We start from the raw sequence: 13,498 nt of genomic DNA, 5'->3' as shown, positions 1-13,498 counted from the left end.
GTGCAGTGAGAGTGGAATTTCTCCTCAAACCCGTTTTTTCAGGCCTTTGAAGAGAAACATTTGCACCACAGCCTCCTGGATCAGTTAATGTTGGAGTGGAAGCCTCTTCGTTCAGACAGCAGCCGGTGTTTCCATGAAGGACGTGAAGCTCTTTCATGACTAAACTCCTGAAACATCTGCGCAGACGTCTGCGCTGATCCTGAGGTCTGCGCAGACCTCAGGATCAAAGAATCGCCTCAAACATTTGGGCCTGGAGTCCTGCTGAGAAACCAAAGCTGAAATGTTCCAGGGGACCCCCTGGGGGGCTCTCGGGCCTCAGCTTCTGGGCAGCTGTCACTCAGCGTTGGAGGCGCCGTGGGCAGACAGTCATCTCCGTAAAGGTGATCTATGAGCTGCTGTGGAGGACAAATTGCTGCAGGAGGTGAGCGATTAGCTGCACGGCGTGGAGGAGCGGCGTGTTTCCACCTGCAGCCCAGCTATTCCAGAAATGTCATAAAGCCGCACCGCCAGCGGCACGCATGCTTTCCTAGGTAAGAGGGGGCGGAGCCAGTCAGACGTGTACTGTAGAGGCTGACAGTCATCACAGGAGCAGGTCTGAACCCCACTGAGCACATTTAGGTGTGACTGCCCCCCCGAACAGGAAGCTTCTCATTTAAAAGCAAGACTCCTTCATGAGATGCAGAAGGAGGTCAGACACAAGAGTGTTGCCATGGCAATGCACCAAAGAAAGCGGATAATACAGTCATCAAGAGAAAGAGTTGGATAAAGTCAGTCAAGAACAGTTTCTGGTTTTCAGGCGGCTTCATCCCATCAACCGCAGGTCAAAGGTCATCAGAGAGGATGTTATGTGATCCTGGACGCCAGTTTCTTTAACTCCAGCCAAGGCAGTATGGACTCACCAAACTTCTGACATTCTAAGGTCCGGTAACGGCGACGCCCTTTTAAGGTGGGCGGAGTCACGCTTTAGACTGTCCATCAACCTGCTGTCATTTTGTACCAGGAGGTTCTTTGGGGTCTGGAGCAGAGGACGTTTCTACAGATGATCATGAACTTTATCATCCATGAGGAGCGTCCGGCTGCCACAGGTCCCAGACCCCCCCCGCCCTGAACCCATAGCCATGGTTCCTCCTGACCCCCCCGCGGTGAGCTGTTTGAACAGCATCTGTCCGTCAGAATCCAGGCCTGGAGGGCCGGCGTCCTTTACAACCAACCTGAAGCTCCTTTTTGGCTAAACTCACCTGATCCAGGTGATCAGCAGCCGGCCTCCTGCTGGTTCTCCAGAACCAGCAGGAGGCCGGGCCTGCAGGCCTGGATTTGGGCCCCCCGGGTCTAAACCGGTGTGGCCTTTCAGTGTTCTGGTGCTGTAGTCCAGTGTGGTGTGGTGGGCCTCTGTTTTCCAGCTTCAGGGTCAGAGGTCATGAATGGATGTTATAGGCAGGAGCACGGCGCCCTCATGTGATCATGCTCAGTATTACAGCCTAAAACAGGTGTTTGGACACGGGGTTCAAACCCGTGACAGACTCGTGATCCTCTATACCGGGGTCCCGCCGGACCATTGTTTGGTCTAAAATTCCTTCTTTGCTTCTCAAAAAACAAAAACAGGGGAAGGCCCGGGTCAGCAGAATCTCCTCCTGCCCTCCATGAGCAACGGGTTTGAATCCCGGGGGCTGTCACACGCTCTGCTCAGAGGCTCGTGAACCACGAGTGTCTGTCAGGCCGGAGCTTCCAGCAGCAGCCAATCAGAGCGTGCCAGACGCGCCAGAGCCCGGCCATCTGTTGGTGGACGGACGCCACGTTTGGCGTGTTTTTGTCCTTCCAGAAACCGGTCTTTTCCAGAAGTCTGCAGCTTCTTCTCAGACAGGACGGGAACCCGCCACGGAACCATCTGCAGGTTCACCGAGGCTTCGTGGTCACAGAGCCCGGCCCGGTCCAGACGTCTGCAGAACCAGGCGGGAAACGCTGAGGAGCTCAGAGGAACGTCAATGACAGATACCTGGAAGAACTATGACTTTCTGCTGACGTCCTGTTCTAGTTCTGACCGCAGGGTTCTGACACCTGCACAGGTTCTGACACCTGCACAGGTTCTGACACCTGCACAGGTTCTGACACCTGCACAGGTTCTGAGACCTGCACAGGTTCTGACACCTGCACAGGTTCTGAGACCTGCACAGGTTCTGAGACCTGCACAGAGGCAGAGTCCAGAGAACCCGGGGTTCCTTCATGGAGGGGGCGGAGTCTTGTCTGCATCTTCATGGAGCTGAAGGAAGGAAGACAAGACGACAACGGAAAACTGGACGTCTTTATTTTGGCGTGCAGGGCTGCGTTTGCAGAGTCCAGCTGCAGGTGTTTGAGTCGGGGTCACCTGCTGAGACGCCCGCTCCGCTCAGCGCCACTGAACCGCAGAGAGCGGGACACAAAGTTCACTCTGGTCTGGAAAACGCCGTCAAACGTTCTAAAGGAGCCCCGACTCTGATCCCCCCGCCGCCTTCATCAGTTCAGTGGAAGTAAGGGTCAGCGGCTGGACGCCGTTACCGTCGCCGTGACGACAGAGCTCTAGCCCAGCAGGCACCACGGCGTCTGGCTCTGGTCGCACTCCAGCTTGGTGCTGATGACGGTGCAGGGCGCGCCGCCGATGGTCAGCTCCTGCCGGGACTCCACCGCGTACCTGAGGTTGGTCAGCCCCCCCTCCAGGTCCACCTTGAACTGCTCCTAGGGGGGGGGCACAGAGACGGTTCAGGGAGGGGGCCGGGGCTCTGCGGTCCAGTCACAGACATCAAGCCCACAGGAACCAAAGGAGAACTTCAAACAGAACCTGCTTCTGGGACGCCACCCTCTTCTGGTCCCTCTTCCTCCAGGCGGGGTCGTGGAGGTGGAGGAAGGTTTTGGACCCCGTGGTGATGCCGCTGGGCCGGTACAGCTGTGGAAGAAACCACATTCAGCCCGGGTGGGTCTGGATGACCTGAGAGCAGCCCCCCCTTCCCTTTACCTGGAGCTCCGCCTTCCTCAGCCGCCTGTAGAACTCGTCATCCTCGCGACCCCAGCCCCAGAACCGGTTGGACATCCCGTTACACTGCAGGGAAGCAGGAGGAGAAGGTCTGATTCACAGAACCAAGAACAGAACCAAAACCAGCACACAGAAGTTCTGAGAAAGGATCCTCCCCAAAGACAGCAGAAACCGCCCAGTAGGTCCAGAGATCCACAAACCCAAACCGGGAGGTCCAAACACCTCAGCTGCTCCTCAGACTGCAGCGTCCCGACATCAGGAGCATTCAGACAGGAACTTCACCGAGTTCAGAAACCTGCACGTGGCTGTGCACGTGGCTGTGCACGTGAGTGTGCAAGCAAAAAGCCACAGGCGCGCTCTCCTCTGAGTGGTTTAAACCCACTCCATCCTGATGAAGCTGACGGTGTTCAGACTGCTGCCGTCTTCTGCTGACTCTGCAGAGGTCCAACAGCTCCACCCCATGGAGAGCTGAAGACACTGCAGGCCTTCAGTGAGCAGGCCCCCCCACCCCGCCTCACTCAACCGATGAGGAGCCAGAAGAGAAGATGAAGAACCGTCCTTCATCTTTCAGTTTTCCTGAACAATTTGCAGAAGTTTGGCTGCTTTCTGGATGGAAGCAGACAGGAAGCTGCAGAAATGCAGACAGGAAGCTGCAGAAATGCAGACAGGAAGCTGCAGAAATGCAGACAGGAAGCTGCAGAAATGCAGACAGGAAGCTGCAGAAATGCAGACAGGAAGCTGCAGAAATGCAGACAGGAAGCTGCAGAAATGCAGACAGGAAGCAGACAGGACGCTGCAGAAATGCAGACAGGACGCTGCAGAAATGCAGACAGGACGCTGCAGAAATGCAGACAGGAAGCTGCAGAAATGCAGACAGGAAGCTGCAGAAATGCAGACAGGAAGCTGCAGAAATGCAGACAGGAAGCTGCAGAAATGCAGACAGGAAGCAGACAGGACGCTGCAGAAATGCAGACAGGACGCTGCAGAAATGCAGACAGGAAGCTGCAGAAATGCAGACAGGAAGCTGCAGAAATGCAGACAGGAAGCTGCAGAAATGCAGACAGGAAGCTGCAGAAATGCAGACAGGAAGCTGCAGAAATGCAGACAGGAAGCAGACAGGACGCTGCAGAAATGCAGACAGGAAGCTGCAGAAATGCAGACAGGAAGCTGCAGAAATGCAGACAGGAAGCAGAGATGTCTCCAGCGTCTGCAGCTCTTACCATGCGGTAGTGCTTCTTGGTGAGCAGCAGGATTCCTCCCACGTAGGTCTTGTAGTGGTAGAGGGGGTGGAGCTCCGGCGAGGCCACGTGGAAGGGCCCGTCCTCGGGGAAGCCGTAGTCCAGGGCCTCGTTGAGGGGCAGCAGGTCCACGTCGTGCATGGCCAGGTAGTCGGTGTCGTTGCCGCTCTCCAGGTATCCCACGTTGATGAGCGATGCTCGGTTAAACCTGAAACACAAACGTTCGTTTTCTGGCCAAGGCGTGGATCTGGCCTCAGGGAGCGCCGGAGCCCCGCCCTCACCTGTAGTGGTCCACCTGGTTGATGACGAGGATCTTGTGGCGAATCTTCTTTTTGTTCAGGAAGGCGTGCAAGAAGGGAACGAACACCAGCAGCTCCTCGAAGCGCTCCCTGAACGGCACCACCAGCGCCATCTTATGGGGACCCCAGGAGGGATCTTCCTCTGCCGGGGGGGCCGCGGGGCAGGGCCGCAGCGCCGGCTGCTCCTGCGGGGCGCGCGTGTCGTGCTGCGGCGGCGAGGACGGGTCGGCAGAACAGCTGAGCTGCAGCCAGAGCAGAGAGGCGAGCAGCAGCAGCATGCACAGGCCGAACAGCTTGTAGACGGTGCATCGCCTGGAGAAAAGGACGGAGGCCCGCAAGGGTCAAACCAGAACCACAGACTGTCCAGCTTCACATGCAGCATCCTCAGCGATTCCTGTCCGGACTGACCTGGAATGTCTCACTTTACCAAAACCACGGAGGACATGAACTTATCCCATTTCTACTGTTCCTCACTAAAATGTTTCCAGGATTCATTCATTTATCAGAACATTTCCAGGAAAACAATAAAGCAGACAAAGTTCTACTTCATCTAGAAAAACAGAAAAGGAAGAATAATTCAGGACGTAAAGCCACAGAGTTTGATTCAAACGAACATTTGGTTTCATTTGACTGCAGAAAATGTGCTGTTATGACTGAACTGGAGCTGTGGGCAGATGTTATGCAGGAACAACCCAATAATGGATCAATAACAGTATTTGGTCATTATGGCTCATTATGAGTGATGATGGAAACGATGTGATCCAGTCTGGTTCTGAAGTTCAGCTTCCATCTCTGTAGTTTGAGGATCAATGGCTTCATTCAGAACATTTCTGGTAACCCTCTCCTCTATTCTTGATCATAATTTATCATTTAGTTCTCCATGCCTCTGTTTGGTGCAGTGATTCATGTATTGTCCCTCTTTTCCTCTCCCCTCCTGGGGAGTGGGAGTGCTTCCAGACTCCAGTTGGTTCATCCGTGCTCCAGTTCCTGACCGAGTACCTCGTCTCTGCTCCTGCTCCTACACCTGGCTGTGGATCCTGCCTCTGGCTCATCTCTGGCTCGTCTCTGCTCTGTACCTGACCGAGTACCTCGTCTCTGCTCCTGCTCCTACACCTGGCTGTGGTTCCTGTCTCCGGCTCGACTCGCGCCTTTGACTGTCCCCACAACCACGGCTGGATGAAGCTCGTCTGCTGGACTTTATATATGTAGTTGTAGATTTAGATAAGTTAATTCTTCTCTAAGATTTCTGGTAAATCGCCTGTCCGTCCTGGGGGAGGATCCCTCCTTCATGTGCCCCCCCCTGAGGTTTCTTCATTTTTCCGGAATCCTTTTTGTTTAGGAGTTTTTCCTTACCGCGAAGGGGGGTCTAAGGGCAGGGATGCCAGTATAGCTTAGTCAGTTTGTTAGTTCATTTTAGTATTTTTCTATTGAACTCTTTGTATTCGTGATCCTTTTGAGTTCATGTTTGACTTAGAAGCCCATCGAGACGACTGTTGTTGTGATTTTGGGCTATACAAATAAAATTGAATTGAATCGAATTGAATCGTCCTAAAGTGTTCAGATGTCAGTTTGTTAAAGCATTTCAAGGATTTAAGCCGTTTATGTAAAGAAACGTGGCGTTTAAAGGAAAGATCTGTTGTTTTCAATAGGAACACTTGATCATTTGTTTTTTATGTATTTATGTTAAAATGTTTTGTTGGTGCTTCTCAAAGTTTGTTTTTCTCATTTAATTATAAAAATCACATTTTTATTATCTGCAGTGGTTTCTGTTGATAAACGATTTAAATGATTGAATCTGAACATTTGGGAAATCAAACCATTATTTAACACATTCCATCAATTCTCTACGTTCTTTGAAGATGAGGAATGAAAACCATCTGGATCATTTGTGTTGGATTGTGATTTTTTATCCTGTTCTTGTTTTTTTGGGTTTTACTTTCTGATTATTCGGTTCTGACTCTAGAATAAGTTATGTATTTGTATCTTATGTTTTTATTTTTTGTTTATTTTTTCTTCCTATGGACCACATCTGAGTCTGAAATAAAAGTTTGATTGAATAAAAATACGAGCCTCCCTGAACGCAGCACGAGCATCATCATCGCGGTGAGTACTGAGAGTAATCAGATTACTGAGATCTGACGCGTTTAAATGAGATGTGAGAGTCTGGAAGTTCTGGTTAACAATTCTGAGCCCAGTAGAACTTCTGGGCTCGTGCGGTTCCACCATCCCAACAGAACCCCCCCACCCCACCCCCCACCTTCGTTCCTCTTTGAAGTACAACACGGGCTTCCTCCTTGATGAATACATCATCTTCAAAGTCCGGTTCGGCTGCTTCAGGCTCGGTTCTGGAGCTCTTCACGGCGGGCGGCTTTGGTTCGGAGCTTCCCTGGCCTCCCTTTTCCTCATCTCTGCGTCACGATGGGAATCGAACCGGCCTCCATTCTGGATCTCAGAGCTTTCACTCACGGAACCGGACCGGGCCGTCGGCCGCAAGCTGAGGCTGGACACGTAGCGGTTCTCACGCGCCGCGGCTCCGGGTCCTCGCGCGTTTCGGGTTTAGTTCATGTTCCGGTCCAGAGTCTTTCAGAATCAGCCGAATAATGTTTGAATTTAACAAATATTCACGTCCCGGAACCAAAAACAAAATTAAAACAACGTTAACGGGATTTAGACGCAGACAAACGTCAGGAAATGCGGTCCCACGTCTATGTGGGTCCGACAGGAAACAGCCACACAGACTCGATGGTTCCGGTCCTCCTCCTGGATAAATGAGCCGTCAGAAGGTTCGGTTCTGCTCAGAATAGACATGAAATTAGATGGAAATTGTGCAGATTCTCATCAGGTTCTGGTGCACAGAAACCCAGCGGGAAAACAGTTTGAAAAAACTTTATTTACAACAATTATCAAAGTTAGAAGATGGAGGAGCATCTCTGAAAATGAAGATTTGCAGAAAACAGAACAGTCACCTAAACCTCCTTCATTTATCTTATTTACACTGAACGTTTCTTTTGTTCAGAAATGTTGCTGAAGAAAACGACGAATATTTGTCCCCATTCTCTGTTTTTCATTCCAGCTTTCTTATTTTAGAGGAACTGAAATATGAAAAGTGGCCGTTTTGAATCGTACGTGACTAGATACACCATCTAAAATGTTAATTCACTACATTTTAGATATGAACATTATTTATAGGAATCACTTTGCCTATTTTTTTCTATTGAATATTTGGCTTCTTGACCATTCTGAATGATTTGATGAACATTTAATGGAATCACAGAAAGTAGAAACATTCAGAGTCGACACAGACATTCATCCATTTTCTATTCCGTTTTTCCCTTTCGGGGTCACGGGGCTGCTGGAGCCTATCCCGACCACATGTGGACGAAGGCAGGGGACGCCCTGGACAGGTCGCCAGTCTGTTGAAGGGTAGAATGTCCACAATCACACATCCATTCACTCTCCTAGGGACAATTTAGAGTTACCATTCAACCTATGCAGCATGTTTTTGGACCCACGCATGCACAAGGAGAACATACAAACTCCACACAGAAAGGTCCCCATTCATGTCGTTTCTCACGTCCCCCCAGCCGGACTTGAACCGGGGGCCTTCTTGCTGTGGAAATGATGTGAAACGTTTTCATCCCCTTTTCTCAGAAGTGAAGGTTTCTGTCTTTGATTTGGACCCGCCTCAGGACCAAGGCGGGTTTGCCGTCGGTCCCTCTGGTGCTGCTGTCACTTCAGATCAAAGTGGAGACCGACTTCAGCAACATTCAAAACACCCAAACCTTTATTGGGAGCGTGTTCAGAGCAATGTGGCGTGCAGCCTTCACACAAACAGCAACAAAACCTCCACCGACCACGGCGGGCGGCGGATCTTCAAGTTCATGTGAACCTGGAATAACAGCATTGAACAGCTTCGTTTGATAGAAATCAACTTTAATCCATCCTCTCACAAATAGAAACCAAAGTCCAAAACCCAAAAAGATTCACCAAATGAAGGTTTTCTTCTGCAGAAATCAAAGCTGTGATGTCTGCAGAGGAACAGTTTTTGTGCTTCCAGTAAAGCCGCCGTCGCTTCACTTCCTGGGAAATCTCGCGTGCTCAGTAACAAACTGGCAGGACCCTGCTGGACCAAGCAGAGGCTCTTCAGACAGGAGGACAGACTTTCTGCAGAGCGTCTGACCCCGCCCCCTCCAGACCTAGACCAGCTTCTTGGCCTCAAAGAAGCTCTTCAGGTGTCTCATCTGCCAGATGCCGATGGCCACCAGGATGAGGGTCTGGACGATGGACCACCACAGGACGCGCTGGTTGGTGCTCTCGCTGGTCTGGCGGAAACGCTCCTCGCGGTACTGAAAGCAAACGGACAGCAGGGGGCGCTCAGCTGGAGTTCTGCTGTGAAACCTCAAATCAGATGTCTGGACTCAGACGGAGCATCTGCTTCCTGCGGGTTCTGCTCTGCTGGGCTTCACTCACCCTCTGGTAGTTCTGCTCCTTCTGGATCTGGTCCACCTGCTCCACCAGCTGCCGGACCCTCAGCTGCAGCTCCGTCAGCTTGTCCTTGGCGGCGATCTCGGCGTAGTTGTTTGCGTGTTCGCCCACCTGGATGTCCAGGTGAACTCTCTGCGGCAAACAGACGGCGGTTAAAGCCGTGGGTGTGAAGGTAAAGGGGCGGAGCTTACGCCGACCGCCTCCTCACCAGCGTTCCTCCCACAAACAGGGAGAACTTGGAGGAGTTGGAGTGCAGGCAGATCTGGTGCTCTCCGGGCGTGTGCGACGTGAAGGTGAAGCGTCCCTCCGAGCCGTACTGCCGAGACAGGATCACCTGCAGGCGAGGGAGGAGCTTAGAGTCCACTCCACCAAAACCTCCACAGAAGACTAACAGCAGCAGCTCCAAGTCCTCCTCTGGATGTTTACGGAGGTCAGGACGCGGTTGCCGTGGTTACAGAGACCATCTAACGAAGAGACCTTCCTCAAAGTGAGCATCACGGCACTAACGTGTCAGGAGGACCTCCTCCGGCGCTTACCTTCTCGTCAGGATCCTTGACCTCCACAAACATGCCCAGACCCGGGCTGGCCGGCAGGTACTCCTCCTTCTGCTTGTCGTACAGCTGCGTGCGGTAGTTTCCTGCACACAAACACAAGCGCCCCACAGTCAGTGACAACATCCGGCTGAACGCAGCACTTCCGGTCCTTGGACGCGCTGGTCAGGACCGTTGGACCCGCTTTCCCGGTTCTGCAGGAACCTCAGGGAGCGACCGGTCCCAGACAGCTCCTTCAGAACGAACCATCATCAACTCTGGTCCGGACCTCCACCTGCTGGTTCCTCCTGGAGGAGCTGCCTGCCCATTCTCCAGGAGAACCGCTTGGGTTCCTGGTCTAGGTTCGGGGAACGGGCTGGATTCTTCAGGCGGTTTGGTTTGTTATCCGCGTGCTGATAGGATGAAGTTAGCTTAAACCGTCCTCCGTTCCCCGGTAAAAGACCGATCCTACATCCTCACCAACTTCTACTACGAGGTGTTCGCCAACGTCTCCGTTCATCAAACGGTTCACTAACTACTTCTGGCGGCGTTGGGAAACTTTTTGACGGCGAACCGGAACTTTGTGAGCGTTAGCCGCGCGGCAGCTAGCTTAGCCGCTCACCGATGATCATGGTCTCGTCCGGGATCTCCTCGATGAAACATTTCTTCTCGAGCTCTCCGATGTGGAAGTAGAGCGCGGGCGCGCGGCTGCAGAAGAGCGCGAGCAGCAGGAGCGCCAACACGCACGGCTGCATGCTGATCCGGACCGAACCGTCTTCCAGCCGGAACCACCGAGCTCAGACGGAGTCTGCGCGTCCGCAGCAGTGCCACGTAAACCCTGGCGCGCCTTCGACCAATCAGAGCGCTGCGATGGCAAGCTGGGTATTGTAGTTGTGTGCTGGGCAGAGCGGATGACATCAGAACCAGATTGTGAAGGTTCCTCCTCCTCCTGGAGTCACTGTGGGTTTTTTAATTCAACTTCAAAGGATTACACATTCATGTAACTACAATAGAAAGACATAACAAAAGAAAAAAAGAGTAAGATACAAGACAAATAAATAAATAACATTAGAACCGTAGTTCAGAGAACTAGGGATTGTCATTTAACATGTGATCTTCAATGAAAATTGACAGTTTTATTGCATTTAAAATATAAACAGATCTCTTTATGAAATGTATTGAATAATGATTTGATTTGTAAAAATCTGCCTTTTATAGATGAAAAATTTCCCAAAAATTAATAAAGTATTAAATGCCAAACTAAATAAGTTATCACCAGAAACGACTCCAAATAATACAATGTGTAATACAATGTGTTTTGTAACCAAATAGAAATAAGAAAATTTGAAGAGAACCACCAAAAGAAATCCTCCCAAAACCTGTTAGTATTTATACATTTAATAAACAGATGATCAAGTGTTTCTATGTTGATGTCGCAGAAAGAACAGTTATTTTCTTTAAATGAGGTCTCTGAGGGTCCAACAGGAAACAGCAACAGAAACCCGCATGTCACGTGATTTCAGACCATTGATGATAAAAGGTAACATCGACTAATTATGTATTTAGAGTGATTCAGTGGTGAAACTGAAGAACATCCATTAATAAAATAATGTGAAATTGTTTCAAATATTAGTGTCTTCTGTTTGCTCATCCTGACCAGCAGGGGGCAGCACGGAGCCCCGCCTGACGCTGTCCAGGGAAGAAGAGCCGTTTCCATAGCGACCACAGCGGCTCAAACATGGCGCCTGGTGAGTGTTTTCTTATCATCGTCGCAGAAAGAACGGCGCAAAAACCGCAGGCCGTCTTTCCCCGTCATTTTTCTGCAGCTATCAGAGACGGACGGAAACACTTCCGGTCCGCCGTTGATTTCCGGTTAGCGGCTAAAAACATTCCCACTCGGTGTTTACCTCTGAAACGTTCTTAAACCACCGTCTAAAGCTAAAGATAATCCGGTCCAACAACCGTCACGTCTCCTAAACGCTTCTTAAGCCTCACGTTCAGTTTCACTCTCAGTTTGACAACATTTTTGTCTCACCGCGTCTGCAGGGAGCCGACCAATCGTATCCTTCTGCTGTCAGAGGGGGCGGGGCCTGTCCACCAGCCGCAGTTGTCCTTGACCACGCCTCCTCAGCTGTCCTCCACGCCTCTGCAGGTGCTGCTCTACCTGAACAGCTGGTACTTTGCCGCTTTCTACCTGGCGGAGATCCTCATGTTCATCTACAAAGGTGTGTGGCCCCGCCCCCCTGCAGGTTCACCACGGCTTCACCTGAGAATGAAGCCGAAGGTGTCGTAGAACCTCCAGCCTGTCCTCTGTTCCTCTGCTGGACGTCATGGAGGAGCGTCTGACGGTTGCTGCTGGTGTCGCTGCAGGGATCCTGCTGCCGTACCCGTCTGACAATCTGGTCCTGGATGTGGTCCTGCTGCTCCTCTTCCTCGCTCTGGAGGCTCTGCGCATCTTTTACGGTGACGCCAAACACAAACATCTGCTTTGCTTTCTCCAGAACCGCAAGTGCGGCTGAGAGGTTCTGGAGAACAAAGATGGAACATGCAGGATGAAGAGGATGCAGACGGGCCTGACATTGGTGCTGGATGAGCTAACGTCAGAACAATCACGGTTCTATGCTAGCATGGAAGTGTCAGAAAGACCAAGAATGTGGTTTTCAGATTTAAAAAGGACTTCAGAGCATGAAAGGCATGCTGGGATGTGTAAACGATGATGATGCTGGAGATCAAAGCAGGAAGAAGCTTGGTTCCGTGTGTGAATGTGTGACCTTCATCGTTGTGTTCGGAGCTCCGCCTCTGAAGGTTCTGTTGAAGCGGAACCTTCGGTGCAGAACCTCTCCACGCCCGTCTGAGCGGTGGTCCAATGAGGAGAGAGCGTTCTCACTCTTCACCTGGACGGCCTCCCAGACGGAGGTGGAGGGTTCTCCTCCTGGGTTCCAGGGTTCTGTCTGTGGAAGTGACATGACCCCCCCCCCCCCCCCCCACGCCAGAATTTATATCCAGCTATGAAAAAATGATCAGTTGTGTTTTTGCTTTCAAGTTGAGGCTAAATGAAAGTCGGTTTGAGGAGGAGTGGTTCTTCCTTGCACCAGTGGGCATGAAGGGGTTAAAGCATCTCTGCAGACGTTTGCTGCCTGGAAACATCAGACTCAAACCTGCGGCGAAGCGTTCAGCCGCTCAGGCTCTGTGCTGGTTCTCAAGGCCGGCTGCAGGCGCTGACGCTGTCCCCCTGTGTCGATTCAGGCTGGAAGGGGAACCTGTGTGAGCGCTCCCTGACCTCCTGCCTGTCGCTCTTCATCCTGGTCTCTTGTGCGGCGCTCGCCGTCTACTACCTGCTGCTGCAGACCTTCGTTCTGCGGCTGGAGTTCCTGCTCTGCGCCGTCCTGCTCTGCTTCTACGGCCTGGAGTTCCTGCTGGGATTCATCGCCTTATCTTCCTTCTCCAGGTACCCTGAGCCCGCAGGCCGGTTCTGAGAGCCGGGAAGTCTTTGACCCTCGATGTTCTTGTGCAGGTCCAAGGTGTACTGAGGACAGAAGAGCGGTTCTCTGGAGCCCAGAGGGACACCAGGACAGTTGTTAGCATATGTGCCGCTGACACAAGTTTCTGTGATTCTTCAGGGATTTTTGTAAATAAACATTTTTCTGCAGCTTTGTGAGTTCTGTGTGTCACCAAAATCAGATGAAGCCGGCCACGGGCCACTAGAACCTCCACAGGTCTGAGTTTCAGCTGGAAAACCTTTGATCTGTGTTTGCATGAAGGCTGTCCGTCCTCTTTTCTTAGGAATCACGAGGCCGTCCCTCAGCTGTCAGTGCGCAGAAACATCTGCGCAGAAACGCAGACGGGTCCATCTGCGCAGAAACGCAGACGAGTCAATCTGCGCAGAAACGCAGATGGGTCCATCTGCGCAGAAACGCAGACGGGTCCATCTGCGCAGAAACG

At 51.7% G+C, this 13,498-nt stretch overlaps 3 protein-coding genes across 6 annotated transcripts; 1 reads left to right on the top strand and 2 right to left on the bottom strand.

The window, feature by feature from the left end:
• Nucleotides 1–2,285: 2,285 nt before the first annotated feature.
• Nucleotides 2,286–7,284, bottom strand: b4galt7 (xylosylprotein beta 1,4-galactosyltransferase, polypeptide 7 (galactosyltransferase I)). Of its 2 annotated transcripts, none has more exons than XM_023958946.2 (6): nucleotides 6,799–7,284; nucleotides 4,524–4,853; nucleotides 4,225–4,450; nucleotides 2,987–3,070; nucleotides 2,813–2,917; nucleotides 2,286–2,709 (listed from the first exon to the last, which is right to left on the bottom strand). In XM_023958946.2, the coding sequence occupies exons 1-6, from the start codon at nucleotides 6,849–6,851 to the stop codon at nucleotides 2,554–2,556; spliced, it is 954 nt and encodes a 317-aa protein (XP_023814714.1). In that variant the 5' UTR covers nucleotides 6,852–7,284; the 3' UTR covers nucleotides 2,286–2,553. The 2 variants fall into 2 exon arrangements, with proteins under 2 accessions (XP_023814714.1, NP_001098251.1); NM_001104781.1 differs by having other exon boundaries at nucleotides 2,529–2,709; nucleotides 4,524–4,645; nucleotides 6,594–6,862.
• A 1,173-nt stretch (nucleotides 7,285–8,457) lies between these two features.
• Nucleotides 8,458–10,386, bottom strand: tmed9 (transmembrane p24 trafficking protein 9). Its single transcript, XM_011480598.4, has 5 exons — nucleotides 10,179–10,386; nucleotides 9,563–9,663; nucleotides 9,235–9,360; nucleotides 9,012–9,158; nucleotides 8,458–8,887 (listed from the first exon to the last, which is right to left on the bottom strand). The coding sequence occupies exons 1-5, from the start codon at nucleotides 10,309–10,311 to the stop codon at nucleotides 8,738–8,740; spliced, it is 657 nt and encodes a 218-aa protein (XP_011478900.1). The 5' UTR covers nucleotides 10,312–10,386; the 3' UTR covers nucleotides 8,458–8,737.
• On the top strand, nucleotides 10,377–13,205 carry tmem216 (transmembrane protein 216). Of its 3 annotated transcripts, none has more exons than XM_020706839.3 (8): nucleotides 10,377–10,516; nucleotides 10,996–11,096; nucleotides 11,220–11,304; nucleotides 11,603–11,616; nucleotides 11,688–11,781; nucleotides 11,927–12,019; nucleotides 12,803–13,004; nucleotides 13,071–13,205. In XM_020706839.3, exons 3-8 carry the CDS (start codon nucleotides 11,295–11,297, stop codon nucleotides 13,084–13,086), a joined length of 429 nt encoding a protein of 142 aa, XP_020562498.1. In that variant the 5' UTR covers nucleotides 10,377–10,516; nucleotides 10,996–11,096; nucleotides 11,220–11,294; the 3' UTR covers nucleotides 13,087–13,205. The 3 variants fall into 3 exon arrangements, with proteins under 3 accessions (XP_020562498.1, XP_020562497.1, XP_078810570.1); XM_020706838.3 differs by having other exon boundaries at nucleotides 11,217–11,304; XM_078954444.1 differs by lacking the exon at nucleotides 10,377–10,516 and having other exon boundaries at nucleotides 10,596–11,096; nucleotides 11,190–11,304.
• The last annotated feature ends 293 nt before the right edge of the window (nucleotides 13,206–13,498 follow it).

The sequence above is a fragment of the Oryzias latipes genome, chromosome 10 (genome assembly GCF_053564925.1).
Source record: "Oryzias latipes strain Hd-rR chromosome 10, Olatipes_Hd-rR_3.1".
NCBI lineage: Eukaryota > Metazoa > Chordata > Actinopteri > Beloniformes > Adrianichthyidae > Oryzias > Oryzias latipes.
The sequence above is the reverse complement of the archived record's forward strand: the minus strand, read 5'-3'. Positions and strand labels throughout refer to the sequence as shown.